At 41.3% G+C, this 27,905-nt stretch overlaps 1 protein-coding gene across 2 annotated transcripts; it reads left to right on the forward strand.

The window, feature by feature from the left end:
• The first annotated feature begins 390 nt into the window (after positions 1 to 390).
• On the forward strand, positions 391 to 16,297 carry LOC306773999 (ribose-phosphate pyrophosphokinase 2). Of its 2 annotated transcripts, XM_079263964.1 has the most exons (7): positions 391 to 654; positions 7,700 to 7,883; positions 9,990 to 10,088; positions 11,090 to 11,214; positions 12,193 to 12,366; positions 12,456 to 12,615; positions 14,853 to 16,297. In XM_079263964.1, exons 1-7 carry the CDS (start codon positions 533 to 535, stop codon positions 14,943 to 14,945), a joined length of 957 nt encoding a protein of 318 aa, XP_079120090.1. In that variant the 5' UTR covers positions 391 to 532; the 3' UTR covers positions 14,946 to 16,297. The 2 variants fall into 2 exon arrangements, with proteins under 2 accessions (XP_079120090.1, XP_079120091.1); XM_079263965.1 differs by lacking the exon at positions 391 to 654 and having other exon boundaries at positions 7,749 to 7,883; positions 9,995 to 10,088.
• The last annotated feature ends 11,608 nt before the right edge of the window (positions 16,298 to 27,905 follow it).

A 27,905-nucleotide genomic window follows, 5' to 3' on the forward strand; every position in this document is an offset into this window, starting at 1 on the left:
TTTTTCTGCTCCTTTTCGAGCAGGTGCTCTGTTTTTGTTCTATAAAGTCTTGTTTTTACCTTTTTTATGACCATGTAAGAATAAAAAAAAAATTTATATTACACACACACACACACACATAATAATAAAATCATTCGTAAAGACAGACATTCATTCCAGTGCTTCCAAAAACAGGAGAGAAACGGAGAAAAATCATTTGAAAGGTGCAGATAAAAGTAGAATTCACCCTGTTTTTACACACACACACACACACACACACACACACGCACGCACGCCCCAGGGAAAAGCTCGTGCATGTTTCCGTGCCAGTGACATGCTGTCCAATGAGCAGCAGGCCCTTCCTCCAGCATGCAGACACAGACAGCCCATGTTTCCTCTCTGCAGCAGTGCCATGCCGGAGCTGCGGCGTTAGTAGGCTCCTTTCCCCCCCCCCATCTTCATCACCCTCAAGCGGGGAGATCCTCTCTCTCAACTCCGCTCTTCTTCCTCCTCCTAAGTGCACCATTTTATCTGATCTTTTTTCAATTCGGACATGCCTAACATCGTGCTTTTCAGCGGGAGCTCCCACCATGATTTGTCCCAGAAAGTGGCGGATCGACTGGGGCTGGAGCTGGGGAAGGTGATCACGAAGAAGTTCAGCAACCAGGAGACATGGCGAGTACACTTTTATATTTTATTTTATTTTATTTTATTTTATTTTACGCAAGCGCGATGCTGCCTTGCTTGTTTGACACATTTACGGTGTTAAATGGACGTATTCGTGCCTGAACGCACGGCTCTGTTGTTGCCTCATCCTCGGCATCACATGTGGATGTTAGCATTAGCATTTAGCTTTTAGCGTTAGCTTCAAGCGTTAGCATTTAGCGTTATTTATTTATTTATGTATTTATTTTATTTTATTGTGACAATACATATACAGATACAACGTAAGTAACTAATTCACATTAAATAAAATAAGCTATTAAATCTTTGTAAATCACACCTTTTCTTAAGTGTCTTTTGAGATATTCGGAACCCATGAAAATAATTGAAGTGTAAATAAACAAGTTCATTCACAATTAAATAAAATTCTGTGTGAACATAGCTTAGAGAATATCTAAATAACAACTTAATGACTTGTTTAAAAAAGAAAGGAACAAAAAAAAAGTTTCATGTGTGACTGATAAAAAAGTAAAAAGGAAGATAAATGATAAGTTTGTAAGGGGTAGGGACTTAATTTAGATCATATATATCAATAAGAGAATAAAGTTTGGTAGCTTGGGCATTTTTAATAAATTTTAAGCTTTTGTAAAATTGAGTTCATGTTCCATGTTGGGGAGGATTTTGTGAACCGGCTTTTATGTAAAATTTGGCAAAAAATAAGCGTTAGCATTTAGCTTTAGCTTCAGGCTAACAGTAGCTTACGATTAACCTGTAATGGCTGCACGTGATTAGCCACTTGTAAACACGCCGAGCTAGCTAGCCAATGTCGGTGCTTCCTTTTCCAGACAAATGCTTCAGTAATGGTTTATTACTCTGCCTATTTGAGTGATTACCTGTAATTTTTGTGTGTAGTCTAAATACAATACAAAAGCCGTAGGGACGACGTGGTTTTGTGTTTTATTTAGGTTAAGAACTGCGCTGTTACCCGAGCGATTCATGGCCACCTGGTCACATTTTGTACCCGCCTTTAAAACTCTTTTTCTGTTCTTAAAGCATATAGTACTACCTCACGAGCTATAAGGAGTAGTTATATTGTTATTTTGTAGATATATCTACAAACCTGCAGCCTATTGCATGGGAAGTGATTATTAGGGGGTACAAAATCTATTGCAACACTGTGCTGCGTTTACTCACTGGCTAGCTGAAAATTTGGTGTTTTGATAAAATCCTTAAATATAATATGAATTTTGTCATTATTTAACGTGGTTTCAGGGCCTTTGTGGTCCAAATTGTGCTTAGTACCAATATTGGGTCGGAGAAGACTATCACAAAGGGCTCAGTGCATTGAAAACACCTGAAATAACTAAAAGTAAGACAAATCAGACAACAGATCAAATGAATGCATTTTGAAAATAATACCATACAGGTAAAATTCATGCATTGTTAAAACAATGCTATACAGATAAAATTAATGTATTTTTATGATTGTGACACGCAGAACCCCCCCCCCCCCCCCCCCCCCCCCCCCCAGTTAAATAGGACTGAAGCATTCATGATGTCTAAGGAACTTCACAGTTCATGTCGGGTTAGTTATTTTATTAACTTTCCACTGGTTAAATCACATGCACATCATTGCATGGCTGGTTATTTGTTAAATTAATGTCAGTAGACTTGCTATTTTCCTCCTTTTACTTTTACTGGCTGGTTTTGGACCCAGTCGGTTGAGGTCATGTGAGTTGTTTGAACCAGTCTGCAGGATGACCTTATGGCCTCATTGCTGGCCTCATCATACCAGTGTTTTTCCACTACAGCTGTAAATATAACATGTACCTGTGGCAGAAAATATGAGCCTTCAGCTTTCTCATTGCTCATTGCAAAGATTTTTATTTTTTAATTTTTTAAATACATTAAAATGAAGTTTTAGTTGTGGTTTGTGGTGGTGGCTCAGTAAGCATTAACGCCATTCGGTTGGGTTTTATTCCTGCTGGGTCACTCAGTCATGCTTTCAGGCTGGGTAAAAGCACCCAGCATGCTCTGTATGTTCATGTCTAATCTAACTCTGGAGTATTAAATAAGGTCAGAGCTTTTAATGGCGTTCAGACCCTTTCATCCCCCTACAAGTCCTCTTTTTGTTGGTGATGTTTATACTCACTGCGGGAAAAAAATCCAAGGAAAACTCTGATTATTCACAGAAAGATCCCCTCCAGGGAACATTGCTGTTTTCTGTGGCGTTACGGAACAAAACAAAGATTAGTTCCTGGTCTTCTCACTCTAATATGGAGGCAAGTCTCGCAGATGGAAATCATGTATTGTCAGGTGACTTGCAGGTCAAGTACTAAAGCGAAAGGAGTGAGTTGCTGGAAATAATGGCTGACTCAATAACTTTTATTAGTTTTGAACAAATCAAATGTAAAAATAAGAGTTTTGTTGACACAAGACAGCATGTTTGTGGATCCTTAAGAGAGATTTAGAGCAGTGACTCCCACTAATAACATAAAACCTTAGTTTACAGAAAGGTTGGGTACAATAAAACATCTGGATGAACTCAGAAATGGAGTATAATGTAGAAAATGTAGAGAAAATTATACTTAAGTTTTCATGCACCTCATATTGTGCTTCCATTTTGCTTTTCAGTGTTTGGTTAAAGTAGCTTTTTTCATGTATTTTTTTTTATTCATACCACCTTAGGTCTGTATGACGACTGGATTTTCTCATATCCAGGTACCTTCAGGGTTTTCTGTGCGACTAAGCAGGTTCGTACTGGGGTAAATCACCATGGTAACCAAAACTGAACGGATAACCTGCTCTGCAGCAGGTTTTGTTCTGGATAAGGGGTCCAGTATATCAGCAACACCTCCTGACCAATCGGTTCTTTTGGAAAATGACCTTCTGTCCATGTTGGTGCACAGATTGTGATAAAAGCACTTAGGAGAAGGAATAATTAATAAATGTCACCAATCACTTTAAAGTTAGTTTAGCTAAACTAGGGTTGCATCTGAAACAATGAGCTTAATATCAATAAATCAATCAGTCGTTACTTTTTAAAGCACTTTTCCTTCAATGAAAATGTAGCACAAAGTGATTTACAGTAAAAGCAAAAAAAAAAAAAAAAGACAAAAAAACAGTATTACTTATCAAATCTCACTAAAACAAGAGCTCATAAAAGCCACATACAACACATTAAATCATGTCTCTAGAGGCCCTGTCCCAGCCACATTAACTGTGTCGGGACGCTAAAATGCTGGAAAAATAAAATATATTAAGACTAAATCATAAAAAATTAATAAATATATAATGGTCACACGTGGATTCATCAAACAGCTCGTGGTGTGATGGGAGGAATTGATATTCCAACACAAAACGCTGTCAGGCGAGTGTAACGAAAAGATATTCAAGTTTTGTTTATCATGGTTCATCATCGTACAGGTCTGTTGATGCGGTTACGTCTGTGTAGGGAAATGTTTTCAACTAAAGCATTGTTGGTTTTCCACCATTAATAACTGTATTGTGACAAAGCAAGGATGTGAAGCTAGGGCGGGGCGATATATCGAGTATACTCGATATATCGTGGCTAGTCCCCTGTGCGATATAGAAAATGTCTATATTCGTCATATTGGAGTATCCTGTTGATATGCAGGTGTTTTTAGCTGTGGGCGGGGTTTCCTCCCTCCTCCTCGACTCTGCACCGCTTTGCACAGAGAGTTAAAACAAGCGCACCTCGTTACGTACATAACGTGAGCTACGTGCTACGTCATGAGAGGCAGCGTGGAGCCACTGTTGCCAACTTGGCCACTTTCTCGCTAAATCTGGCGACTTTTTCTGTGAAAAGCGACAAATCTAGCGACTTATACTGAAGTTATTGGAGACTTTCCTGGTGTTTTGGCGACTGACTTTAAAGCGCATATTGTAAAGTTATTGTCAGAACGAGAGTCTCTCCCCGTCCTAAAGCACTCAGTCGCTCCGGCTGCAGCTGCAGCCAGTCAGAGGAGCAGAGAGGACACCTGCACGACTCCACCTACAGTCACAATGAACAGTCAAATCCACCACTGATCCCGCTCTGGATTACAGAGTGGGACCTAAATTACAAAGTTTTTCACGTCACGCAAAAATAATTAATTCTATTTGATTACATTCACAGCCTCTGTCACTTACTCACCTCATCCACTGTGTGTGTGACACAAGCATATTTATCTAGCTCGTCATGTCTCTAGAAAGTACAGAAAGGAGTGGGAATCAAACCCTGAATTAAAAACTGGCTGAAGCCATTTATTGGAGATGATATGAGGACATTCTGCCTGGATTATAAGACTGATTTCTATGCTAAACTCTGCGATTAAAAAAAAATACACGACAACTCAAAAACGTATCCATGAAGCAAAGCCTTATAATAGTTCAACCCAAAGCAAGCTAAAACTGAAAAAAAAGACTAAACTAAAAGTAAGAAAACTACACAAATAAAAAAAATAAAATAAACGTAGCTCTGTCAAAGTGTCTCGTTTGGATCACTGTGGCAGTCCCAAGCCCAGATAAAGGAGGAGGGTTGGACATGCAGCTAGCTACTCCACAAAACACAACAATCCTTTGGTTAAATTTGATATTTGATAATCTAACATTTAATAAAACAGGACAAAGCTGATTTATACAATGTGGTTTTAATGGTATTCAAAATAATTTTTTAAAGGGATAGACTGTTTCAGTGGCAAAGAAAAGAATAGAAGAAAAACAGTACAGGATCCATCATCTGGCGGTGGAGAAGATGTTGACCAAACAACTGTCGTATGCAAAGTATGTCGCCACAAAAGGTAGAAGTACCACAGATTTATCTCATCTCATTTGAAAAGTCCCCCCCTAGAGCACCTATTTTCATACGTTGCATTTATTACATCATGTAAAGTCACTTTATTTTGTTTTAAAATGACATGTTTCTGCCACTGCTTTAACTGTTCAATAAACACAGTTTTGATCAGTTTGCTTCGTTACAATTTCATCCTTTTGGCATGAATGTTTAAAATCAGCATATCTTAATGCAGTATGAACAATTATGTTTTAATGGAGACACAAAATCATCTTACTGATGTGATTGTATGCACCAAAGCATTCATTCAAGGCTAAGGTGAATATCGAGATATATATCGTATATCATGACATGCCATAAAAATATCGGGATATTACTAAAAGGTCATATCGCCCAGCCCCATGTGAAGCCATTAGCTGGCTGACTTACAGACTTGTGGGTTGTAGCAACATGAAGGAATAACATGTACACTAATGCACATATAACGTCTCTAAAAGAATTAAAGTTGGGGTCGTTGGTAGTTAATATTTCTGTTCATGTTTTCAGGTTGTTGTATGACCTGCTGCTCAAAGATATGTGATTTTATAACAGTCTGAAATCAACACAAATACAGATAAATGTGTAGAATTTATTCTGGAAAATTGCAAAACTTGCAAATGCAAAATTAAAAATCTCTGGATTAAATATCTCCATTTGGATTTTTAACATGTTTTTAAAGCAAAAACCATCAGAAGTTTCATGAAATGTTTTGCTGAATTTAACTCATTTTAAAACTGATTTCAGTGGGAAGTTTCTGGTTTAACTGGTTGTGCTTCACATTAATACTGGCAAATTAAACATAAATGAAACAAATGTTAAATCCTTAAAGTGAAATTTTGATCATTTAATATAAATATAAACATGATATATAAACTTAATGTTATATAAACAGTTTTAAATGGAATTAGCGTTTTGTTTTTTTTTTACTTTTTTTTTTTAATTAAAAGTACATAAACTAAAAATATATATCAGACATTATTAAATTATATATATATATATATATATATATATATATATATATATATATATATATATATATATATATATATATATGAACTGTTTTAAATGGAATAAACTTTGATTTTTTAAAATTATTTCTATAAAATAATCTATGAAGAAAGAAACTTGTTTTTCATTTTAAAAAGCGTAAAAGTAAAACCTTTGTTTAAACTGCTGTCATTTTGGCTCCAGTGTCTTTTTTTTTTTTAAAAATTCACTGCAACAAGTTATTTTTTTACAAGTAAAAGTGGTTTAAAAGAAAAAAAAGTAGCTTCTCATAAAGAATTGTTCACACATGCAGCAGGAATGATTTTTGTGTTTTTGACACATTTTGCTGAAGGGACCTGCGTTCGCTCAGCTTTGATTCCAGGAAACCACTAAAGTTACTTTTAGTTTATAGTTTTGTCTTTTCATAGATTAACAACGCACTGTTAGTTTGATTCTGGAAAAAAATAAAGGTTTTGTGACCTTGTGGCGGCCCGTAGAGACCCCGCTCTCACCCTGATCACATGACTGAGGTCAGGACGGCCTGGTGGTCTCCCACAGAGGAATGTTTCACACACGCTGCTCCACACTGCTGTCACACTATACATATGTTTCTACAGCACCTCTTCGTCTTCAAGCCTTCAGGTCAGGTCTGTCAGGGGCCGCAGTCCTGCAGGGTTTCCATGTATCCCTGCTCCAACACACCTGGCCTCCATTAAATGGATCCAACAGCCAATGAAGTTCTGCACAATGACTGATTAGTCTGAGTCAGGTGTGTTGGAGCAGGGATACAGGGAACACCTGCAGGATTGTGACCCCTCAAGGATCATAGGTTTATTCTCCATCAGTTCTGCAGAAAAGGATTTTTGTTTCTGGTTGGGAAAGTAGTGAAGAAGCTCATTTAAGCTGTTAAATATCTTACAAACCATGTTTGGTTTTTATAACTGGCCGTACCGTGAAGCGGTTACCTCCCAGTTAACAGGACCACCAAACTGAAAGTCTTTTGTGTCTTTTTCTCTTTGTAACCATTGTTTTTGTTTCTGACTGCATTGATTAGACTTGCCGTTACACCGAGGTAGCGACAGTAGATTTACTTCTGGAGATCCGTCTACAGTCGCTGTTTTGTCCCAGATCTGTTCAGGCATCAGTAGAAGTCTGCTCCAAACATACTGCTAGAAGACTATTTATGTTTTAAAATGAATTCATCCTGTAGTAAATGAATTCTTTTCTTTCTAACAGTGTGGAGATCGGTGAAAGCGTGCGTGGAGAGGACGTGTACATCGTGCAGAGCGGCTGCGGGGAAATCAACGACAACCTGATGGAGCTGTTAATTATGATTAACGCCTGCAAGATCGCGTCCTCCTCCCGCGTCACCGCTGTCATCCCCTGTTTCCCGTACGCCCGGCAGGACAAAAAAGATAAGGTAACCTACCAAGCTGCAGCCACATTTGATTTTAAAAAAAAGGTCATTTTTGCTCCTGTAGTTGACTCGTCCACAGTGATGCATGGAGGAGAAAGCTTAGGAGCTGAAAGGTCACAGCTTTCTGGATCTGGTTCAGCTCCTGTAAATCATTATCTTGTCTGTTGATAGAACTACAACAACAAATCGGGTTTGTTTGAAGCCTTAAGAAGGTTATTTTCGTCTTGATAGCGCGCGCACACAGCTTTCCCAACAATTAGTTGGAAATTGTTTCTTCGTGTCACTCTTGCCTGGAGATTCAGGGAGTTTTTCAGTTGCTAAAAATAAAGGTTGTTTAACTCACATGATGGTGTAACATGCGAGGGTGGAAACTCTGCAAACACTTTACCTCCACATCCAGGTTTCACTCTGAAATTACATGATTTATTCTGTTTTGTACACTTTCAGTCAGAAATAAAGGCAGACACATGCATTACTAAACATTTTTTAATAGCACTTGTATCTTCATTTACTGTGGTCTAAATTAAATTTAAAAAAATATTAAGAAAGCATTTAATGCGTCTTTATGCAAAATGAACTTTGAAGAGAGCAGAATATCAGGACTTGTTGCAACTTGTCTTATCGATGAGCGCAGCTTCATCTCAGAGGGCAGGGAAGTAGATGGAAACAAGGCCTCTGCTAACGGTGCCGTTTTTACGGACTTAAGGGGGAAAAAAAGACCTTCTGACTCTGGATCAGATTTTACAATCATTGGTGTTTTGAAGAATTGCCTGTTTTGTTCCTTTCAGATATACAAGGACCCCAAACTTTTGCTTATTGCCATTTTCATTAAAGTCATAATAATATTAAAAAATATTTCCTGATACCCTTTTATGAGAAGATTTTTGGGGAAAGCATTAATGTTTCCAAATGAAAATGTGAAATAGATCTCTTAATCCTCACAGAGGTAGCGTGTAGTTGCAGTCCGTCTCTCTGAGCAATGACACATATAAAGATCAGCATTTGTCCGCAGCTCCCTTAGTGTTTAGTCAACAAATCTTGAAGCCTTGAGGGAACACATCAAAAATGATGGGCAAACATCTTGGGAGCATGAAGGGTACGTTCACATCAGCCTTTCTGATCCGAGTTTGTTTGCTGAGAAATGGCAGCTTTGTTTGGGGAAATGTGAACCCGCCAAACGAATACTGACTCTGATCAAAGAAGTGGACCCGGTCCGCCTACAAATACAGGTCTCGGTCCATTTCAAGAGGACCAAATACAGGAAACGGACTAGAAAGTCACTTTCTGCAGTGTGCTTGCATAGGACAAAATAAAAAACCCGACACAGCCGTAGTTTTGTCTCCATGTTTAACTCGCAAATATTAAACACTCTTCTGCTAAATACCACCGTTGGTCTTAATGGAGGTATTCATTCATTCATTCATTCATTATCCGTACCACTTGGTCCGATTAAAGGTTGTAGGAAGCTGGAGCCTATCCCAGCAGTCTTTGGGTGAAAGGCGGGGTGCACCCTGGACGGCTCGCTGGTCCATCGCAGGGCAGAATGGAGATGTGTTGTTCTAATGGGTTGTTTTACCAAAGTGCAGCGTGAACATGATCTCGGTCTCCATGGATACACCTCCCTACAACTGAGCCGAGTCCCCAATCGGACTCTTGAGCTCTCGGCTCAATCTTGTATCCATTACTGATTACTTCGAATGTGCTATGGTGGCAGCCTTGTTTGTAGAGGCTATGGTTAATAATCGGAAGCTTATTGTATGTAATGTTGGGAATTTTTTTATGAGTTGTGTTTTTATAACCTTGAAGTATCCCAACGCATCTTCAGCCTGCTCTGGGACTACAGGTGGAAATTAGCACTTGTGCTGTAACCTGGCATGACACATCTTTCCCTGCGGGGTTAATGTTGTTTGTGCACTGTCCCATGGATCAAATAAATGAAAATGAAAATAAATGAAAAATCTGACAGAGTCTAGCGGACTATCCTGGTGTGAAAGCACCCTAAGAAAAAACAACCCAAGATCTCCAGCTTTGTACACCGAGACAAAACAAAGATGTTGGTGAGCCAGTTCTTCCTTCTTCTCTTACTGAAAGTGTCCATGCTTGTTCCAGAGCAGGGCTCCCATATCAGCCAAGCTGGTGGCGAACATGCTGTCTGTGGCCGGCGCAGACCACATCATCACCATGGACCTCCACGCCTCACAGATCCAGGTCTGTTCACAGCCTTCGTTGTCACACTCGCTGTTAACTCACTGGCTGCCAGGCATTGTAGCAGCACAGCCCCGGGCCTTTCGGAGAGTTTTGGCTCATCTGTTGGGAATGTGTGGTGGCGATTTGGCTGGGTGCGTGCTCTGGGAGCCATTTTGGAGGCGTTTTGACCATCGACCGTACATACAAGATGGACGGAGCCTCCAGCGGTTAAAAGTGAAGCCTATGTGGAAGTGCATAAAACTGCAGTTCCCCCTTCATCCACTAGGGGCTGCAAAACAGCGCAAATCCCCATAGACTCCCATGTTAAAAAGACCAACTTCACAGCAGAAATAAACATGTTTACAGCCTGGTTCAAAAATCCATTTTAGGTTTAATAGGTCAGGTTTACCTTCATGACAACTGTGGGAGGAGGGAATTTTTTTCTAACTCGCCCGTTTAAAAGTAATTTCATTTCGAACTTTGGCATATTTATGGGCGTGTCCTTTTGATTGACAGGTACCCGACCTCCCACTCCAAATAAGAAGAACGTAGAACAACCACAGTTTTTAGCCGGTTAACAATGTGACTTAGCTTTAGCCCGCTAACCTCCTATCTACGGGTTAGCTCTTAGCTACAGAAAGCTCGGAGTTCGCTTGATGTCAGTCATCCACCATGACGTCCACAGCCCCCCCTCTCAGCTCCACCTCTTTGCCCATATTTTTATTTTTCGGGTGAGACGACGCGCATGACCCTGCCAAGATGGCGATGGTAGGAACCGCCCACCGAGCTTCAATTCAGCTCTTCAGAAACCTACGGGTGACGTCACAGAGGCTCCGACCATCTCTTTATATACAGTCTATGGTTTTGAGACGCGCCCGGCCAAATGGGGTTTCCATATACAGAAACCATAAAAGATGTCTCCGGCAGCCAGAGAGTTAAATCAGTCCAAGTCGACTTTCATCTTGCACAAGTTGTTAACTGGTTTTCATGGCTAAAAGCTTTTTTCTTCTTTTCCCTGAAAGGGATTTTTTGACATTGCAGTAGACAACCTTTATGCAGAGCCAGCTGTACTGCAGTGGATCAAAGAAAATATTCCTGAGTGGAAGAATTGTATCATTGTGTCTCCCGATGCTGGTGGGGCGAAACGGTAAGTCACCGTGATACAGGGTCAAAGACCAGCACACGTCTTGGTATGTTGTAATCTTAATAGACTGTCGATAATGGTTTAATAGAGTTGTGAACTCTGTACATCAGCAGAAACATCGGCTTCGTTTTCCTGCTCCGAAACGTTTCTGCACAGCAAGGCCGGATTATCCATGTGGAGCCCGCGTAGGCCAAACACCAGCAGTTTGGACATGAAACAAAATGTATATAAAAGCCACATAGTTACTTGGGCTTTGAGGATATTCTTGTGTCCCAATTTAATTCGATTTCGATTTTTTTTTTGGGTCCCGATTCAATTTAAATTGCAATTCTCACAATTCTTTGATATTTCTGATTTGTGTAGATTAAATACCAAATAAAAGTAGAAAAATTTTTAATTTTTGCTTGTCATTTTCCTTTATTTTAATCAGGAAAAAACAACACAGTAGCCAGACCATCATTTTGCTGCTATAACGCCCAAGAAGACAAGTTAAAAGATCAAATAAAAACAATAAAAATGACAAATTTTATACAGGATTATATTTATTCATTTGAAAAATAAAAATTTAAATTTATAAAGAATCAATGTTTTGTTTTGTTTTTTAAAAAAGATTTTATTTTTAAATAAAATACATTTAAATAAATTTTTTTTTTTAAATAATTTTTTAAAAAAATTGATTTGAAAATTGTAAAGCAAAAAAAAAAAAAAAACCCAATTTTAGATTTTTCAATTCGATTTTCCCACCCCTCATTGTGACACAAGTATCTAGTGTATTGCTTCTGGTCTCTGTTAGAAATGTTAGAAATGTATTTTTGCAGTGTATCATTCACAATTTTCACAACGTTGCGGTGGGGAAAGGGGCCCCTGGAACACTCTGGGCCCTGTGCACCTTTAATCCGGCCCTGCTGCACAGACGAGCTGCGACAGAAAACGACACGATGAACTCAGGTTGTCGGAGTTAAAGCTTTGTTCCTGCCTCAGTGTGACATCCATCGCCGACCGTCTCAACGTGGACTTTGCCCTCATCCACAAAGAGAGGAAAAAGGCCAACGAGGTGGATCGGATGGTGCTGGTCGGGGACGTGAAGGACCGGGTGGCCATCCTGGTGGACGACATGGCCGACACCTGTGGGACCATCTGCCACGCTGCTGACAAGTCAGCATCCTATAAACCTTCTTGTTGCGTGGCGTCTGCTACAGAGCATACCATCAGATGTTGGCTCACATCTCCCATCCGTTCTTTAGGTTAATCGATGCCGGCGCTACAAAGGTCTACGCCATCCTCACACATGGCATATTCTCCGGCCCGGCCATCTCGCGCATCAACAGCGCCCCGTTTGAGGCCGTGGTGGTGACCAACACCATCCCACAGGAGGAGAAGATGAAGGCGTGTCCAAAAATACAGGTAGCCCCACCCACTTTCCCTCATCCTAAACCATTTCCTCATCTTAACCAGAATAAATCAAAATGTGATGTTGCATTGTTTTTTGTTTCCCGTTTTATATCCATAATAAAACGTGTAAAAATTAATTCTATTGTCACATTTTCTACGCGGTCTTTCATCTTCTTTTATCACAGGAGTTAAAAACCAAAACTTTCTGGTGGATGTTGCCTCCATGCAACTGCTCAACAGTTTCTCCAACCAGATGACTCCGTAACTTAGTGCTTGTTTATGATTCACTTTAATGTCTGTCACCTCAATAAATGTAAATTACTTTTTCATTTAATTTGTGTACATTAGTTATTTAAATAAAAAACAATGTTTTTGAAAGTAAAATAGGAGTAAAAAGTAAAAAAGAAAGAAAAGGGGGATTCCCAAAAAATATAGTTGAAAAAAGGGAATTTACAAAACTTAAAATGGAAAAAATACTTTAGGAAAAAAAACGGATTTACATAACGGGCCCTACATATGTCACCTCAACCCGCTGTCCAATCACAACCTCTCCCATCTCCATGTCTAAAGCAGGTTTAAGTCAAGGCAAAAACGTGTTTTTCATGTGAAAAAGGAGCGTGCTTCCATTCATTTATCATCCGTACCGCTTAGTTCCATTAAGGGGAGCTGGAGCGTATCCCAGCAGCCAGAGGTGAGGCATCTTTATCCTTCCCCCTTTAGGTGAAGTGTAGAGATACTTCTTTTTTTTTTTTTCCCAACACCCACCCATCCTTCCTCATGTCTTTTCCTCATTCTGCATAAAAAGGTTTCACCGCTTTCGTGTAGGTCTGTGTGATTAATCGGATTTTAATCTAAATTACAATCTGGGTTTCCAACAATGATAAAAATAAAAGGGTGTGATTATTTTTCTCTCTGCAGTTTCCTCTCCTGCTGTCTTCAGCTGCTAATCGAGCGTCTCTGGCGTTGCAGCGCTGTGCTGTAAACTCCTCCCACAGCCGCTTTGCTTTCATTCAGACACTGTTGCCAACTTGGAGACTTTCTCGCTAAATCTGGAGACTTTTTTTGTTAAAAGCGACAAATCTAGCAGCTTTTACTGGAGTCATTAGAGACTTTTCTGGTGTTGTGGCGACTGACTTGAAGGCACATATTGTTCTGCAGTTACTGTAAGGAAGGAGCAGTGGGAGCCTCTCCCGTCCTAAAGCACTCCCAGGCGGCCAGTCTCAGTCGGCTCCGGCTGCAGGTCCATGTAGAATAACTGCAGTAGGTTGTGGAAGTTCACCTAAACATAGTTTATACCATTGTCAGTGAGAACTGGCTGCATTATTTTCCTATACACAGTTCGGCCAGTTAAACACTGTAATATCCCTCCGTTACGGGGCGTTACCATAGCAACGTGTTAACCAACTGGTTCACATCAGCCGTCTTTTAACAGGTGAATGAGAGAAATGCGCTGCAGCCTGACAGCGGTTGTTTGGAATAAAACATACATCCAGACCAACGTAAAATAGTTCCTATATAAGCGGTAAAAGCAGATTAAACAACTCAGAACCGTCCATTAGACGGTTATAATGTACGACACGGAGTCTAGAACACCACGACGCGCAGTCTTGACAGTCTAATTTCAGTCCAAATAATCGTGAGTATAATTTTTGTAGTGATCGAGCTGCCTTACTTTAGATGCTGTGCCTCAGTCTGCCTGATCCTGTTTGTTACATGTATGTTGTATGTCTAAGTCTTGGCCGGGTTGTACTGGAATTAATTTGGTTGTGCCGACTGGTTCAATGACAGTAAAGTTTCTGAATGTGAATCTTGGGAGTCGGAGTAGACCCTGAACAGGTCACCAGTCCACCGAAGGAGAACACTTTAATTTCTAGTTATTAAATTCAGAATATTTAACTACAAATAAAAAAATAAATAAAAAAAAAAACAAAAAAAAACGTAACGTTAGCTGCTGTTGGTAAATATGGTTTAAATAAACTTTGTTTTTTAATCCTGAGCTGCAGGACTGTGGGTTTTATAAAACACACAACCAACACTGAACACATCATGACTAAATCCACATTACAAAGTTTTACAGGGAACAAATATATATATATATATATAATAAAAGAGACAATTTAATTGTAGAATAAGTTTTTACATCCAGAGATGTTTGGAGGTTTAGTTATTGTTTCGCTCCAGCAGCGTGATGCTAACATCTAAATCACCCTTTTCCGCTTCTCACACTTACGCCGCTTTGTTTCCTCCAGGTCATCGACATCTCCATGATCCTGGCTGAGGCCATCAGGAGAACCCACAACGGCGAGTCTGTGTCATATCTGTTCAGCCACGTGCCTCTGTGAAGACCACCCCCACCCATCAGGTCACACTTCTGGCCTCACGTTCTGCAGAAAGGTCCCGATGAGTCTCGGCCTTTGGAAAAGTCACAACCCCGCGTTGTCGGGACGTTTTCACCCGACAGACGGAGGAAAAACACTTTGCTTTTCTTAGACCAAGTTTGTATTTATGAGCATTTCTTCTTTCCTGTTTCATTTTCAGCTCTGAACCACGAGTTTTTGACCAAAGGCTCCATTACGTCATCTTCTGCTTTTACCTCTAAATGAAGCTTATGTCGTGCATCAGACTGAGCCCCCCCTGCAAGTATTACTAACCTTTAACTCACTAATAGTCTGACTTGATTGTAATAGTTGAAGCTTATAAAGTCACCTGGCCCCCGACTAGTTAAAAAGGTACCGTTGTGTAATTCTGTCAAATTGACCATATTTTTATTCACTTTTTTTTTTTTAAAATGAAATTTCCCAAAATGTGCTGATGCATCTATTGCTGCTGTCCCAGGTTGTCATGGCAACCCTATGATTTATGACCTGTGTTAAAAATTGTTTTAAAAACTAATAAGATACGAAGTGTGGTGGGTGTGTCGTCCACGTTCTAGATGAAAGATCCGAGTCCGAAGCTTCGTTGGAGTTGGGATTCCAGCCACGACTCGTAACGTGCCGTCAGTTCTATAGCTGTATCAGGTCACTTCCGTTTGAATGGAGCACGTTTCACTGGTTTCCACACAGTGGCTTAAAAGTTGATTTAAGTCAAGTTTTGTTGGTTTTTTTTTTATATATGTAACACGAAAAGCTGTTCCTTTAATAATAAAGCGATGAAAAATGAGTATAGAAGCTGTTTTGTTGGTCTCCATCTTGCTTCCTCAGCAGAATAAATGGTGTTTCTCAATTCAGGGTCTGCACACCTCCAAGTACGCAGACTGCGTAGATAACGAAGTGTTCTACATCGTCTGCACACACCGAAGTGCGCTTACTGTCAGTAAAATGAGACGGCCTCTCTAGTGTACCAGAATTACCCGTAGTGCTCCAGTCCGCTGTTGCCTAGCAACCACATATGCCAAGTTTATCTAATTACTGATCCCATTCTTCCACAAAAGACACAAATAGTTTTAAAATGACAGAAAATGTCACTTAAATTTGATTTATTTTCATTTTCCTTTGTGTGTAAATGAGCAACATGAGGCGGTTTAGATGAGCTCTCCTCTGGCTGACGGCTCATCCTGTCAAGCTGACGTTAACCAGTGGAAAATAATCCTTGTTAGGCGCATGTACAGTCATCCTCATGTATTCATACCCTCCCATTAAAGGAGGGTAAGCTGAAATGGACGAAAGTAATAGTAAATAAAAGTTTTATGAAAACCTTGATGTTCTTTTCTAATTCTGGTTCAATGGAAAGATTTTTCAAAAGCAAACAAATATGATAAAATAATAAATGTTACATCACTCATAAACTTTGTGAGGTGTTTTCTGTTCCTCACAGACTTCTGCACCCGTTGACAGGTATTTTGTCCCACTGTTCATCAGAAAAATGCTCTAATTTGTCCAGGACCAATTTGTGTGTTTTTCTTTAACTCAATTAAATGACAAAACAGTGTCTTATATCACTGGATTATAATTTAGCACATTTTTAATTATTGTTCCTTATTCCAGTCTCCCGTTAGGAGTGACTGTAATAAATTCAGGCTTTTCTTTAATGAAAGGGGACATCTGAGGACGACTGGAATGAAATTTATGTGGTTTTTGGACACAATGCAGCTTTAACTGGGTTTTTTCACTGATATGAATCATTTTTTCACTAGTTGATTTCCATTTTCCCCTGCATGGGTCTTTTTTTTACAGTTTTTGTTGAGATAAACATTTTGTCATGACGTTAAAGAAATAACTTCAACGATGAAACCGGTTCACACATTCAACCTGACTTCAGGGTTGAAGTTCTAGTAAATATTCAGTATAAACTGAACCTTTACCAGGCTAACGCTGACATGTCCCAGGTGCAAGTGAATGCACCATTATGAGGGTTCTACATCAACATTATGTTTATTTTTAATAACAATACAACATTGATACAGAAACAACTTGCCAACTGTGTCGGTGATCTGTTCAAACTTAACATGTAAAGATAGACATAAAACCTCCAGATCTGACTGCAAAGTTAAACTTCCAACCAGGCTGATAAAACTGCTGATTTGGTTCATGTGTTTTTCTTGTTACTGAAAAGTTTTTGTACACCAGTGGTTTAAGACATAAAATGCAGGATCATCTTAAATAAACTACTTGATTTCTTTTTTTTTTTTTAATTCACAAATTTTGCAGTTATGACCACTTTTGTTGCCGTGACGACACAGTGCCATAAGAAGTGTGGCGGCCTGTTAAATCCAAACATCAAGTTCGTACCGCTGCTGTCCGAAGGTCCATCCCACACGCTTCTCAGCCCAGAAGTTTTCATTCCACAAAGATTTCCTCAAGAAAAAATTGCTTTTAAAAAGCTGGATGATTGTCTGAACAATGTGTTTGCAAATAAAAACATTTTTAACTGATTTTTAAATGAGCAGCCTGATGAACTTTCCTTTTAAAAATAACTTTTTAACAATAAAATGAACCAAATTATGAGCAATTTCAATGTGTTATTAGACTTATTCTGATTATGTCTGATTTGAATGAATTTGGTAAAATCATGCAGCTTTTGTCCAGAGATCAGGGAGACTGGTTTCACCTGTTTCACTGACCTTAATTAGAAAACTGGCTCCAGATGGGAGGTTAGAGACTCTGATTAGCAGCAACCCAGCTTGTTCTTCATCCTCAACAATTATCTGTAATTATGAGCAGAAAAAAGACACTGCTTGACTTTTTAGTCAAACAAAATGCATAAATAAATGCACAGAGGCCTTTTCAAACATGAAACTGACTTAGTGAAGTTGCTGCACAGCTGCCACCAGGTGGAGCCACGTGCACATGCACGCCACATGCACAGAAATAATGAGGAAGAGCACGTTTCAAGTCACAAGTCATTTTCAATAAAGCACTGAAAACATTGGAGCTTTAGAAAGTGTTTTTTTTAAAAAAAAAAAAAAAAAAGCAAAATGACCATGATGGTAAAAAATAAACATTTTAAGATCATATTTATGTTTTTTTTTTTTTTTATATATATATATTTATATAACAATAAAGATACTTTCATAACTGTTTTAGGGAGATAAGAGGAAACTAGCGGCTTCTGTTTTTGCTCTCCAGAAGAAGGTGGAGGTTCTGTGCTCCACCAGCAGGTGGTGTTGGTGGAGGTGGAGGGGGGGTTTGGTGATGTCAGATGTCATTAGCATAATTCTGACTATATGAACCGCTTGCGCAAAGCCGCGCCAGTCCTGCTGCGCCGCACCGACCAGAGACCTCCAGCCTGCAGTCAGCACACCGGTAAGAGCTCTTTCCTCTCGCTGTTCCAGCACCTTCTGCCCCCTCATACACCCCCCCTCCATGCTGAAGGAAACTGCAGGATTCATGTTGGGATGTGAGGAAGAAACGGAGGAAATATGAAGCCGGATTCTCAGAAACTTTCTGGTCTTAATCTTTAGATTTGCAGCGTTTTTTTTTTTGTTTTTTTTTTAAAGAGAAGAAATAAATGAAAGTGGTGTTTTAAGTGACAACAAGCCATGCATGACTGCTCTTTTGTCTCACGCGCAAACCACTTCCCTTTGTTGCTGTGTGCGCGTGAAGTCCACGCGCTCACCAGCGCAGCTTCTGGACTCTCCACTGCCGCGGTCTGAACACGCCTCGTGGGTGTAAATGGAGCGTGGGCTTTCTGTGGGAGAGCAGGGGAGTGAAGCAGGCTGAGAAAGCTGAGGAAAGGAGCGGATCTGGGCGGTGGTTCCTCCACACTGCGCCCCGAGGAGACAAGTGGATTTGCGGATGTTTCACGGCTTCATGTGGCGCTAAAACTGCGACATTTCACCTTTTTTCATTAAGACATTTCCCCCTTTATTTTTTTATTTTTTATTTTAAAGATGTTCATCCAGCGAAATAGTCCCAGTACACACACTCTGCGTGCCCACCATGGGAACTCCTTTTGTTATGTAAATGTGGGCTGTGTGTGTGTGTGTGTGTGTGTGTGTGGGGGGGGGGGGGGGGCGGCTCGTCCCCTCTGTGCAACATCCCGGGGTGTGTGTCGGGTAGCAGGGATGGATGGCGGTCAAACCAGGCTTGGCTGACATGGTAGAGGAGACAAAAGGAGGCGCATTTGGAGAAGACGTCTGCGGTTGCGCATGTGGCGCAAACTGAACAAATGATTTCTGGTGACTGAGATTTTTAGGCAACGCCCTTCCACTGACTTAAACACACACACACACACACACACGGCTGGACCACATGGTCGTCTGTTTTTCCACCTCTTTTTATGAAACTGCGTCATTAACACATCGCGCTCATTTTAACGCATAAAAACCGCGCGTCAGCTGCAGTTTTGCGTCTGTCTGAAGACCATTTAAGTAACCAGTTTCCTTCCCTTCCTGTGCAGACTTAACTTGCAACAATGAGCGACAAGCCCGACATTTCAGAGGTGACCAGCTTCGACAAGTCCAAGCTGAAGAAGACAGAGACGCAGGAGAAGAACCCCCTGCCGACAAAAGAGAGTGAGTTCAGGCTGCATTCCGTCTTTTTTCTGCATTTTCCGGCTGAAACTGCCTGGATGTGAGTCTGATGTTTTGGTTTCTTGTCCTTTGGCAGCCATTGAACAGGAGAAGGCAGCATCGTGAAGCCCCTCCCTCCCGTCATGCACTGTACACCCCCACCTCGTCCTCCTGCATTGCCTTGTTTTCAGTCACTTCTTTATAGCTGTATAACTTTGTAACCGATATTATGAAACGACAGTAACCAAGCTGCACAGGCCCGTGAACGGATGATGCCTTGTCGGGGGCCCCTGCCCCCTCCGCAAATGTCACCTTTCCTGCGTCTTCCTGTTGGGAGATGATTGTTTGCTGCAGAGAGGGAGGGGCGGGGTAAACGACTGACTGTTCCCAAACAAAGTCTCTAAGCATCACTTAGACCGCCAACATCGACGTCCAGCCTGAGGAAGGGGCGTGGCCTGTGTCCCAGGAAGCTCATCATCCCAAAAAGCGCCATCTTCACCACTCCACTTCCTGTGTGGCTCCTTCTGCGCCAAAGCTAAGGTGTCAAGCTTTTTTTTTTTTTTTTCTTTTTTTTTCCCCCACGTTTTCTAATATTTGGAAATGCACAACCTTGTGTACGCTGGCCAAAATGTAAACGCCCCCAAAAAATCAATGTTTGTCACATTTTTTATGTTCACAAGGATTTAAAGTGTAACTGATTCCATCTCGATCTGGAAAAATGCTCAAATGTACTTTTTTTTTTTTTTTTTTTTTTTTTTTTTTTTTTTTTCCTTAAACTGTTAAATTGTAGTGTACATTGGCCATGTTGTTCTGGGTGGGAGATTTATGGGGGTAGCTTTTTGTGTTGCAATCTGAATAGTCTGAAATAAGGGAGGGTTGGTAGGGAAAATTGATTCCGGTAACTGGTTCTATGTGTTTTTGCTTTGAACCGTAAATCAAAATTTCTTTTGGAGTTTTGTAAACTCTCAGCAGTCATGATACTCTGCCACAAACCATTACCAGAAATGGAAAACCGTGAAATGTTGTAATAAAAATTTGTTACTAAAATGTACTGCAGAGTGCTTCCTTTCGGCCAAATCCTCATACTTTATCCACTCGACACTGCTGCACAATCCTCACACTCTGATGCAGTTTAGAACAGTGTTTTTGTTTTTCCCCCAAACCACTGGGCTGTGGTACTAGCGTACCCTGAGGTATTAACCAATTTCACAATTGGTCTAAAAAGTAGCTGCATACCCCAGTGAAAGATGATGATAAAATTCCTTTTTTCTTTATCTGATTTCTATTCAAGAGGCTTTGACAAGATGGAAGTTATATTAATATGGGCTTTTTTTTTTTTTTTTTTTTTTAAAAAGTGCCTTGGCTCAAAGGTTAAACATTCTTGGGCCAGTTTGTTGCTATTCTTTGCAGATGGACTCTTGCTTTTAATATATCGAAGGTGGTTCCTGAATGACTTCCACCTTTATGTCTGACTTTGAAGTTGGAGCAAAAATAAACTTGTTTTTCTGAAAGCAAGTCTCCCCAGATGAAAAGGCTCATGTCTTGCACTTTAACGCTAAGCTAAAGGCTGTCAGAATGGGGGAAATCTTGCGTCGATCGTGTGTCAACCAACCTACTAACCTATCTGAGCAGTGGCTTATAGGACATCCTATCCTGACCTGACCCAGAGTACAGGGTGTATCCTCAGCAGATGTCCTACATTAGCCACTGCCTACCAAGCCTTAATGCCATTAGCCTGCGAGGAGTATGCATTAAGTGTATAAGTGATGGAAGACAACATTTTTAAAAGCTTTAAATGAGAAAATCCCTCCATTCATTCTGATTGTAGGGATCCATATCCCGCGCTTTCAGCCAGAGGTGATTACAACGGATGTGAGTCGACACTATTGAGCCAGATGGGTCTTTGTTTCAGTATTGATTAGGTGGATGAACGGCAGTCACGGAAAGCAAAGAGGAGACGTGATCAGAGAACTTTCCTTCCTCCCTGACTGGGGAAGTGATTGATCTTAGGCAACAAACGGTCTGCAAATCTTGCACGTTCCTTCGCGTAAGTGGATTGCTGTTAAATCAGCTGCTCCTAATAAGGTATTAATCTGCATCGGGGAGGGAGGGGGCTGTAGATGGGCAGGTTACTGGGCTGGTGTGGGAAGACTAGAGACCAGATCCATGGTCTCAGATGGGATTAACACCTCCCAGTTCCTTCTCTCCTTACTGGAGATCCTCCAGAGAAAGTTGAGGATTGGAGCGGGGAGCAGCTGACGGGGTGGAGTCACCATGGGGAGGTTGGAAGGGGTCAGATGTGTCAGCACTGAGCCAATCCCCCTCCCCCCCCCCGTAGGGGTACTGCCTGGTAACCCATAGCAACAGCTGCTGCTGAGTCACTGCCTGGGTTTGGGCGGCAGGATGCTCGTCGTAGTGGAGAGATTTTCGGCATGGAACCTGTCCTGCTGGCGTGTTTGGAGATTATGAACGCTGCCCGTTGTGCTGCGACGTCTATATTTAAACACATGGGACCATCTGGCTCCTGCTGCATTGTCACTGGCCGCCATAGCAGAGTGTCTGATTAACGCTTACAGAGTAAACACGTGGCTGGATCTTTGTCTGCTCACAGATGCGACTGGTTTGGGGTCACCAGTTGTCACTGCAGGGGAGGAATTGTTTCAGCCACTTTAATAAACCTGAAATATTCCAGTTATTGGATGGATTTCTGGGAAATCTGATGATATCGAGGATTCTGAGAAAATAAAACACAACAGTGTTGCTTATCCTCTTATCCTCTCCTGCTGAGCCACCAACAGGTTATCATTTTCACTTCATTGTATTGTTGGAAAAACCTCCTAGATGGCTAAACAAGATGATCCCCTGACTTTTCCCCTCTGGAAACACCATTCAGCCTGAATATTATCTATCTGTACCTCATTGGCAGAGACAAACACCGGCTCTGCTGTGGATTTCCATGGCAACCACCCTCCCAGGAGCTACATTTGCTGTCGCCGTCATGGGGGGATGTGTCTGCCACCGGCCGCACATTCAAACCTGACCACTTTTCTTTAAAGATTTCGGGCTTTATGGCTGCAGAGACACAAACAAAGCCAAGAGGCCAAACAGGAAGTACATGTTTTGGGTAGCATGTTTGTGTCATTACAGCTTCCTGTTTAAAGCAGATATCTAGACAGTCTGAGAGCTTTTAGTTGCATGTTGCAGACCTGTTGTGTCATACACACAAAGAAGGAGCACAAGTTTCTGCAAGCTAATATGCAGCATTTGTTCTTTTATAACCCGCTGCTGCATCAGAGGTCAAATACAACTTTTTATATGAACACGTGGGAGTGTGGAGCATGTGGGGTCAGCCTAAAGCATGTGACTTCAGAGAATTCTCTAAATACCCGGGAACTTCCACGTCTTCATATGGAGGAAACTGAGATCTTTAAATTAGACCAGAAACAACACATCTTTCATGTATTCTCTAAAGTTCTTGAAGTACAGATCCAACCTGAGCCTGTTGTAATTATTTTGGGTAGTTTAGACACACTGAGATCACTAAGTAAAACAACTCTTTTTGTCATACGGTTTGATTACAGCCAAGAAGTTGATTTTAATGTGTTGGAAGAGGACAAAGGTCCCCACACTGAAAAGATGGTTTACAGAACTAATAGACACACTTCATTTAGAGAAGATCAGGCGCTCCATTAAGGATAGAATAATTTGAAAAGATTTGGCGACCACTACTCTCCTTCCTGGAAAAGGAGCAGACCTCCTCCTAATCTATGTGTTTGGGGTTTTACTGCACTGCAAAAACTCAGCCTTAAAAAACAAGAAAAAAAATATACAAAAATGAGGTAAATTTGGCTTAAAATAAGATAAATTATCTGCCAACAGAACAAGAAAATCTGGCTTGTCAAGACTTCTCAAAACAAGTAGAAATACTCTTAAAATGAGAGGAATTCTCTGGCATAAAAACTAAGAACTATCTTACCTTTAAAAAAATAAGCATATGTGTATTTAATTTAAGATTTTTAATCTTAGATTTCAGTTTTTGCAGTGTGGCGAAGGAGGGTGTAGAGGGCAAAGCTTTTTTTTGTTTTTTTTCTAGGGGGGTTTCTTTGTTTTTATGTTTTCTTTATGTTTCTTTTATGGCTTTCTTTCTCTTTTTTGTTTGTTTTTTTGGTTTGTTTTCCTTCCTCTCTCCTTCCTCTGGAGTTTTTGTCCTTAGCAGAGTACTTTGAATTTTGTATTGGACCCCGCGTATTTCCCCCTCTTTTATTTTTGTTTTTTCTGTATCCGTTCTTTAAATGAATAAAATAGTTATGGGAAAGGAGAACAGGAGGAAAAACGTACCTTCGCTAGGTTAGATTTTTTTTTGTTTCCCTTTTTTCTTTTTCACATTAAGAAAAGGGGGGAAGAAGGAAAGGGAGGAAAAAATATGTTAACTATATATGAAATTATTGTTTGTTTGTTTATGATTTGTCTTTTACACATAAAAAGATTTAAAACCGGAAACAACACAAGAGGTTTATTATTCTATTTTATTTTAATTTCTCTTTGTGTGGATAACAGTGAAGGGTATCGTAATGTATTAACGTTGTTATGCTAGGAATCAGTAACTGAGGCTTCTGGAGACAAACAGTCATGTGACACACAGCAAAGTGATAGAAGGAACCACTATACCTGCAGATATGTTGTTTTTTTACAGAACAGACAAGATAATTGATCTTTTATTTACACGTATAAAACCACAGATTTTCTTATTTAATAGAGAAGAAGCTGGATGGAGGTTGGGGGTGGCGTCACAAAGATGTGAGAAACTGATCAAATCCTGCAGTAAATGACTTCAAGTTGCTAAAGGTAGTTCTAAAAATGTTTTTTTCACAGGTTGCTTGTGGTTTTTTACCCACTGCTTCTGCATTTTCTTCCATTTCTTTATAACCTTACATCCTGACATGACAGGGACTTAACCTCTCCATCCCTTTGAAGATTCTGGCTTGAAAATGACATACTCAAATACAATTGCATATTTCTCTGTGATTATACACTCTACATAAACTATCTTGGTATCAAATTAAAGCTAACACTTGTGGGATTCTATCTGAAGTGAAATAACACCCACAAGTGTTACTGTTTTAATGTTATTGAAGATGGAACATGAGAAAATGTTTTTTTTTTTTCCTCGTCTAAATAATTTTCGCATTTCAAAGAATATAAAAGCTTTAAAAGTTGCCACTGAAGGCAAAAACACCCAGAAAACCATTCCTCAACATGTGGACAGTACCTGTGCAAAGTTTCATGCAGCTGATGCAAAGCACAACAAAGTTACAGGGATTTGAGTAAAGAGGTGGCCAGGCGTTCTTCAGTTCGGCACAGTTTGGTACCATGACCACAGATTTAAATATTTTAGTGTATTGTAGCTTAGACATGACCCAACTTAAACCCTTAATGCTGACTGAAGCTAATCACAGAGTTAACATACAACAGCTGGAGCTTGGAAATGTTTCACCAGTCATGTCCTCTTTCTGTGCAACGTGTTTACAGAAAGGTGCCAGAAACTGACTTTTTATAGCTCTTGTCTGAACAAAGAAACAAAGTGCTCTGACACTAAAAAGGTGAGCAAAACACTCAGAGCGGCCAACTGCATTAAAAAAAACAGACAGTAGAGGAATCAGTCTTTGCAGCTACAAAGGTGGAGCTAGATTTCAGACTGTGTTAATGACAAGGTTTGGTTGATTAAACTGAGACTTTTATGAATTAAAAGGCAGAGAGTGAGGATGGCCCCATGTTTCAGACTGCAGCAGCCTCAGCTGCTTGTCTCTCGCTGGGGTTGATTATCCTGGACATGCTCTATTAGTCTGGCCCCTGGAGAGTCCACATCGATGCTGCCTGAATGGTGTCGACAGTCCCTGTTGCCTGTAAATGCATCAGCTGAAGCGTGGACTGGGAATCGATACAGCTGCAGAGACAGCAGCACTCATCACTGACTCGTTCTGAGTCGATGAGAAACTCCAGAAAACACCAAACCCAGCAGCGTGCATCTGACTCCTGCAGCTGATGTGTCACCTTCATGCACCTGTCGGGTGTAAACACGGACTGACTGCTGCCCTGGTGTTGACACAAAGCCACAGCGCCGACGCGACGCCTCCTCCCCTGCTGCAGATCTGGGCCAGTCTGCAGCTCCTCTACCTCCTCACTGGAGATGATGCTGCAGGAACAGACACTTCTGCTTTTAGAAAACAGAGCACAGTGGAATTTTCTGCAGGGTGCATTGTATAGCTTCACCATTTTCATGTACTTGCAGGAAAAAATAAAAAAGTATTTTTAGCTTTACTGTAGCTGACTTCTGCTTTCCAATAAAAGACTAAATGGAAAGTTGCTGTGGATTAAAAAGGTCTTAAATCTAATTCAGAGCAAGGTGGTGTAACTAACAGGGGACTCAACAGGTCAAAATATTTCTACTTTATGATATTTAAAGCAGAGAAAGAGGCCAAATCCCTCGCTGGAAAGATGTTGATCATTAGTGTTAATTACCGGGTAATCCCTGGAGAGATCTCCTTAATTACCAGGCCTTGTTAATAACAAGCGTGGTCATGCTGCACCCTTATTCAGGTTTTCTTCCTCAGATGGAGACAGAAACCCCCCAAACTGACTCAGATGCTCCCTACTGCTGTTTGTACTGCATCTAAACAATAAATAACATTTTATCATGTATGTCTAACATACATCTGATATGTTTAAACAATATATGTGAAGGTAAAATGTTTTAACAGAACTTATGGTAGAACCATATTTCCATTCATATGAGGAGGGTTTTGAAATCTTCCCAGAGGGACATACCTGGAACACCTCACCAGGGAGGTCCAGGAGGCATCCTAACCAGATGCCCGAGCCACCTCAACTGGTTCCTCTCGATGCGGAGGAGCAGCGGCTCTACTCTGAGCCCCTCCCAGATGGCCGAGCTCCTCACCCTATCTCTAAGGGTGAGCCCGGCCACCCTGCGGAGGAAACTCATTTCAGCCGCCTGTATACGAGATCTGGTTCTTTCGGTCACGACCCACAGTTCATGACCATAGGTGAGGGTAGGAATGTAGATCGACTGGTAAATCGAGAGCTTCGCCTTCTGGCTCAGCTCCTTCTTCACCACGACAGACCGGCGCAGAGTCTGCATTACTGCAGACGCCGCACCGATCCATCTGTCGATCTCACGCTCCATCCTTCCCTCACTTGTGAACAAGACCCCGAGATATTTAAACTCCTCCACTTGAGGCAGGACCTCACTCCCGACCTAGAGAGGGCAATCCACCCTATTCCGGCTGAGGACCATGGTCTCAGATTTGGAGGTGCTGGTTCTCATCCCAGCAGCTTCACAGTCGACTGCGAATCGCTCAAGCGAGAGCTGGAGATCACGACCAGATGAAGCCAACAGGACCACGTCATCCGCAAAAAGCAGGGACCCAATCCTGAGGCCACCAAGTCGGATCCCCTCAACACCTCAGCTACGCCTAGAAATTTTGTCCATATAAGTTATGAACAGAATTAGCGATAAAGGGCAGCCTTGGCGGAGTCCAACCCTCACCGGAAACGAATCCGACTTACTACCGGCCTGCCAGATCTGACCGGCTTCCTCCCCCACCATCTGAGCCAACTCACCACCAGGTGGTGATCAGTTGACAACTCCGTCCCCTCTTCACCCAAGTGTCCAAGGCATTTGGCCGCAGGTCCGACGATACGACTACAAAATCGATCATCGAACTGCGGCCCAGGGAATCCTGATGCCAGCTGTACATATGGACACTCTTATGTTGGAACATGGTGTTCGTTATGGACAATCCATGACGAGCACAGGAGTCCAATAACAAAACACCATTTGGGTTCAGAGGGGGGGGACCATGCCTCCCAATCACTCCCCTCCAGGTCTCGCTGTCATTGCCCACGTGAGCATTGAAGTCCCCCAGCAGAACAATGGAGTCCCCAAAAGGAGCACCCTCCAGCACTCCCTCCAAGGACTCCAGAAAGGGTGGGTACTCTGAACTGCTGTTCAGCGCATGAGCACAGACAACTGCCAGAACCCGCCCCTCCCACCCAAAGGCGGAGGGAAACTACCCTTTCATCCACTGGGGTAAACCCCAACGTGCAGGCACCAAGCTGGGGGCTGATGAGAATCTCACCAGGAGCAACTCCAGAGTGGAAGAAAGTCCAGCCCCTTTCGAGGGTACTGGTTCCAGCCCAAGCAATGCGTCAAGGTGAGTCCAACTATATCTAGCCGGAACCGCTCAACCTCACGCACAAGCTCAGGCTCCTTCCCCACCAGAGAGGTGACATTCCACGTCCCTAGAGCCAGCTTCTGCAGCTGGGGATCGGACTG

The sequence above is a fragment of the Telmatherina bonti genome (assembly GCF_933228915.1).
Source record: "Telmatherina bonti genome assembly, chromosome: 24".
Taxonomy (NCBI): domain Eukaryota; kingdom Metazoa; phylum Chordata; class Actinopteri; order Atheriniformes; family Telmatherinidae; genus Telmatherina; species Telmatherina bonti.

What these genes read in the sequence shown, in the direction of transcription:
- LOC306773999 (XM_079263964.1), top strand. Translation starts at nt 533, where the DNA reads ATGCCTAACATCGTGCTTTTCAGCGGGAGCTCCCACCATGATTTGTCC. An exon ending in GATGCTGGTGGGGCGAAACG is followed by an intron (nt 11,215 to 12,192) that starts GTAAGTCACCGT and finishes TTCCTGCCTCAG; the next exon opens with TGTGACATCCATCGCCGACC. An exon ending in ATCTGCCACGCTGCTGACAA is followed by an intron (nt 12,367 to 12,455) that starts GTCAGCATCCTA and finishes TCCGTTCTTTAG; the next exon opens with GTTAATCGATGCCGGCGCTA.